The sequence below is a fragment of the Kryptolebias marmoratus genome, linkage group LG6 (assembly GCF_001649575.2).
Source record: "Kryptolebias marmoratus isolate JLee-2015 linkage group LG6, ASM164957v2, whole genome shotgun sequence".
Lineage (NCBI taxonomy): Eukaryota > Metazoa > Chordata > Actinopteri > Cyprinodontiformes > Rivulidae > Kryptolebias > Kryptolebias marmoratus.
Genome location: NC_051435.1, coordinates 7224292 through 7229091, shown reverse-complemented (window position 1 = coordinate 7229091; position 4800 = coordinate 7224292). Strand labels below are relative to the sequence as shown.

Sequence of the window (4800 nt, the reverse complement as noted above, 5' to 3'; positions counted from 1 at the left end):
TAAAAGTATTTTTTCCTGGTTAAATGTTAAAAGATACATTCCTAATACCAGTCAATACTTATCATGATTTTTTTTCTTAAAAGCAGGTGTTGTGCGTAGTGATGTCTGGATGATATTGTTTTGTCCCTTATACCAGTGTGAGTCAGATACCAAACACCAAATATCATTCTTATATTTTTTTAAAGCCCAGTTTTGCAGATTACAGGCCATAAGTACATTAAAGTTATTAAAATTATTAAAATCAACGCCATCTTGTTCTTGTTGCTTTAGTAGCTCCACATTGCAGTAAAGAAACCCTGTGTTTGTGTTGTTCCTAAAGTCACATTTTGTTGCTTATCAACACGGGGAAAAATGCCAGTTTAAGGTAAACTTATTTAAATATCTGTGTTGATGATCATGTGATGTGACGGTAGGATTAATGTGGCTCTAACAACTCTAAAAGGAAACAAAAATAAATTTGTTCCACCACAACAAAGGGTTCATCATTGCAACAGTTTAGATTTACTGTATTGAATGTTTTACAATAATTACAGTGATGCGATCTGTTATACTTATTGCCTACGGAAAAATAAACAACTTTAACGAAACAACGAGCCAATGCTTCTGTCATTTACCTCTTTAAAAGACTTCCACCTAATTGCTGCTCAAGAGTAGAAAGACGGCAAAAAATTCATTGTTTTGCTCAGAATAATGTTCAGCTGTCCATCGGCTCGCTGCTGTCCTGCGTCCTGCAGACCAGCAGGCTGCTACTGTCTGGAGGCACATTTCCTGCTGCTGTTTGGAGGCCTGCTCCCTGCGGCCCTCNAGCAGCTGCATCCAAGCCTTACGTCATCAAGTGCAAAACTTTGGATGCAGTGGAGTAAAGCACGCAGCTACTGGACTGAAGAACAGTGGAGACATCTTCTCTGGAGTGACAAATCATGCTTCTCTGTCTGGGAATCCAATGGAAGAGTCTGGGTGTGTTGGTTGCCAGGAGAATGGTTCTTATCTAAATGCATTGTGCCAAGTATAAAGTCTGGTGGAGTGAGGATTATGGTGTGGGGTTGTTTTTCAGGCGTTGGTCCCGGCCGCTCAGTTTCAGTGAAAGGAACTCCTGATGCTTCAGTATCCTGAGACACTTTGGACAACAGTTTGGGGATGACCTCTTCCTGTTCCAACATGACTGCCCACCAGTGCACAAAGCAAGGTCCATAAAGACATGGATGAGTGAGTTTGGTGTGGAAGATAATGACTGGCCTGCACAGAGTCCTGACCTCAACCTGACAGAACACCTTTGGGATGAATTAGAGTGGAGACTGATAGCCAGGTCTTCTCAACCAACATCAGTGTCTAATCTCACAAATGAGCTTCTGGAGGAATGGTCAAAAGTTCCCATAAAGATACTACTAAGCCTTGTGGAAAGCCTTCCCAGAAGAGTTAAAGCAGTTATAGCTGCAAAGGGTTGGCCAATATCATTTTAAACCCTATGGATGAAGATTGGGCTGCCACTCAAGTTCAGATGGGTGTGAAGGACGATGAGTGAATACCTTTTGCAATACAGTGTATTTGCCTTGTCTTGATCTGAGCTTCTATCCCCTTTCTCCTCCAGGGGAGACAATGCTCCTGAACATTTGTGGTCCAGGATCACTGTTCCTGTGCTGTAGACCATCTTATTGGTTTCTGTGATGGTGCCTGTAGGAAATGTTTTGTATCTTCTGCAGACTTTCAGAAGGTACTTTATCACTTAGCCTTGGCAAGGGGTGCAGGTCACAGGTGTCTGACTGGGTCATGACCTTTACTCTGATGTTATCTGCACATTTTCTTTAATTCAAGATGGTCACTATAGCTACTTTGGCAAACGGCTTTAACTCATTCAAATATAGAAATTTTGAGCTCTAAATTTGCATGGTAGTAGTTGACTGTAATCCCCAACACATATTTTGACTAATTAGTTTTTTATTAGCTTCAATTTAGTCAAATTTTAAAATTTGAATGTACAATTTGATGTGGTAGAAGGTTAAATTAATCCCTTATACATGCTCTGAGTGCTAACAAATGTCTAACTTTTTTAAAAATTCAAGATGGCTACAACAGCTACCTTGACAAAAGGCTATAACTCAGTCAGTAAAGCAACATATTTTCCTTTGATTAACTGTGTACAACAATTACATTTTACATGGGAACTAATGAAGTATGTTTTGCCTTTTTTTAGCACAGCTGCTGCAAAGGTCATCAAATTAAAATCATGAAGATGCCTGTTTGTGTCAGAACTCTCCTGAGTAGAAAAAAGAATGATGACGTCTGAAGCGAGGCAGCATTAAAGTCTCCTAATTCCCTCCCTCACCTTCACTTGTGATCTGTTTACAGCTCTGACCAAGAATGTAAACTTCAATGTAGAGCAGATGAATTGAAACTTGTTTTAACATAAAACTGCTGCAGGTTTGATCGGCTTTATCTGATGTTGTCTTTCATTGTATTTAAATGTATTTTGTTTACAGGTGTTGTTAAATGAAGCTAATGTTTTCTTAAGACAGAAATAAGAGTTTGTGTGGCAGCAGAACATCAGGAAACTGGGTTCTTGATGAGTGGAATGGAAAACAGCACGCTCCCTTTTTACTTTAACCTCACCATGTTTGTGAACATCGGACACTACCGCTTCATGGCCTTTACTTTTTGCGTTCTGCTCTACAGCTTCATTGTCTCGGCCAATCTGCTGCTGATTGTGGTGATCTCCCAGTACAGAACGCTGCACCAGCCCATGTATATGTTTGTTGCTTTGTTATCAGCCAACGCCCTGTATGGCTCGACTGGTTTCTTCCCCAGGTTTCTCATGGACCTGCTGTCTGATGCTCATTTGATCTCACATCCTGCTTGTTTCACTCAGATTTATGTCATTTACACGTACGCTTGCAATGAGCTGACCATTCTCAGTGTTATGGCTTATGATCGATATGTAGCTGTTTGTCATCCTTTACACTATCACAGTAAGATGACTTCTAAAACTGTCCTTATGTTGTCAGCGCTGGTTTGGATTTTTCCAGCCTTGATAGTTGCTGCAGTCATTTTCTTGTCTGCTCAGCTTCCTTTATGTGGTAACGAGATACAGAAAGTCTTCTGTGCCAACTGGAATGTGGTTAAATTATCCTGCATTAGCACCAATAACAACAATATTTTGGGTATGTTTTTGTCCATAACTACAATTTTCTTCCCACTTTCCTATGTCCTGTATACATATTTACGAATTGTTCTCGTCTGCTGGAAGAAATCAGCCGAGTTTAAAAGTAAAGTGTTACAGAGCTGCCTGCCACTCTTAGTTTCATTCATCATTTATTCCATCGCAGGTTTTTGTGACATTGCCCTGAGTCGATACAGTGTGGAAGATATCAATCTTTTTGTTGCTGTGGTTTTATCTTTGGAGTTTGTTGTCATTCCTCCTGTTCTGAATCCTCTGGTGTATGGGCTCAAGCTGCCAGATATTAGAAAACACATTTTACAGTGGTTAATATGCAATAAAAGAACATAATGTCAGATATAATTTAAATATGGTATTATAGCTGCAGAACTGGGTGGCACAGCGGTGTAGTGGTAAGAGCTGTCGCTTCCCAGTAAGAAGGTTGCAGGATCACATCTCGGCCTGGGGCCTTTCTGGTTGGAGTTTGCATGTTTTCCCTGTGCACACATTGGTTTCATCCAGGTAGTCTAGTTTCCTCCCACAGACCAAAAAACGATTGTTTGTCTTATTTTGGTTTTTGTGGCCCTGTGATGGACCTGTCCAGGGTGTCCCCCGCCCCGCACACAGTGACTGCCAGAGATACGCACCAACTACCTGTGACCCGGAGTGGAGACGCGGGAAAAGAAAATGGATGGATGGATCTCCAGAACATACAAAGAGGACTTACAAATCAGCCTCTGCAGCTTTCTGTCCCCAGGAAAATTCATGCAATTTATGAAAAAATAAAAAAATAAAACCATTACATCCATGAAAAGACCAAATTTGGTTGATTATAGGAAAACAATAACTCTGGAAACATTAACAGCTGAACCAATAAAAATGTGCAGCACCATCAACCTAAAGGCTCACAGAAGTTTTGTGTTCGCACAGATTCTTATTCTATAAGCTTTACCCTCTTTGTAATTTGTATTGAGATATTGATGGGAACATGTTGTGTTTATTGTCCTTGTTTTAAAACAATAAATAAAGTGTTTGTAAAAAAAATACCAAAAAAAAAAGAGCTACACCAAGCAATAACATCATATACCTCTATATACAAGGCATTAAAGAGTATCTGACAGAGAGAATGTAATCTCCCCATTTAAATATTAAAAAATACTTATATATATATATATATATATATATATATATATATATATATATATATATATATATATATACGCAGGTGTTGTGGGTAGTGATGTCTGGATCAGTTTTTTTTTTTCCTTACGCCAGTCTGAGTCATATACCGAATACCAATTATCAGTCTTATACTTACATTATTTAACATTTTTTTAATGCAGTTTTACATATTACAGGTCATAAGTACATTAAAGTTATTAAAATCAGTGCCTTTTGTCCTTCAGGTTTAAAAGCAGACTTATAGATTCACTTATAATGAGAAACTCAGTGAGTGCAACTCTTAATTGAGTGATAGGACGTAGAACTCCTCTGGGAACAAACACCCTTTCCTGTGACTGCCTCAAAGACTTATAAACTCCTGACAACATGAGAAAGACAGAACCAGCTACTTCTGGCTCTACTCAAAAAGTGGGCTGTGCTCGAGTCAATTTACATCTTTGTGAAAGAGAACGGTAAACTAATATTTT

At 39.1% G+C, this 4800-nt stretch overlaps 1 protein-coding gene across 1 annotated transcript; it reads left to right on the top strand.

Moving 5' to 3' along the window:
• Nucleotides 1-2569: 2569 nt before the first annotated feature.
• Nucleotides 2570-4018, top strand: LOC108238506 (olfactory receptor 6N2-like). Its single transcript, XM_017420642.3, has one exon. It carries the CDS (start codon nucleotides 2570-2572, stop codon nucleotides 3500-3502), a length of 933 nt encoding a protein of 310 aa, XP_017276131.2. The 3' UTR covers nucleotides 3503-4018.
• The last annotated feature ends 782 nt before the right edge of the window (nucleotides 4019-4800 follow it).

Excerpts from the sequence above, each read along its gene's own strand:
- LOC108238506 (XM_017420642.3), top strand. The coding sequence starts at position 2,570 with ATGGAAAACAGCACGCTCCCTTTTTACTTTAACCTCACCATGTTTGTG.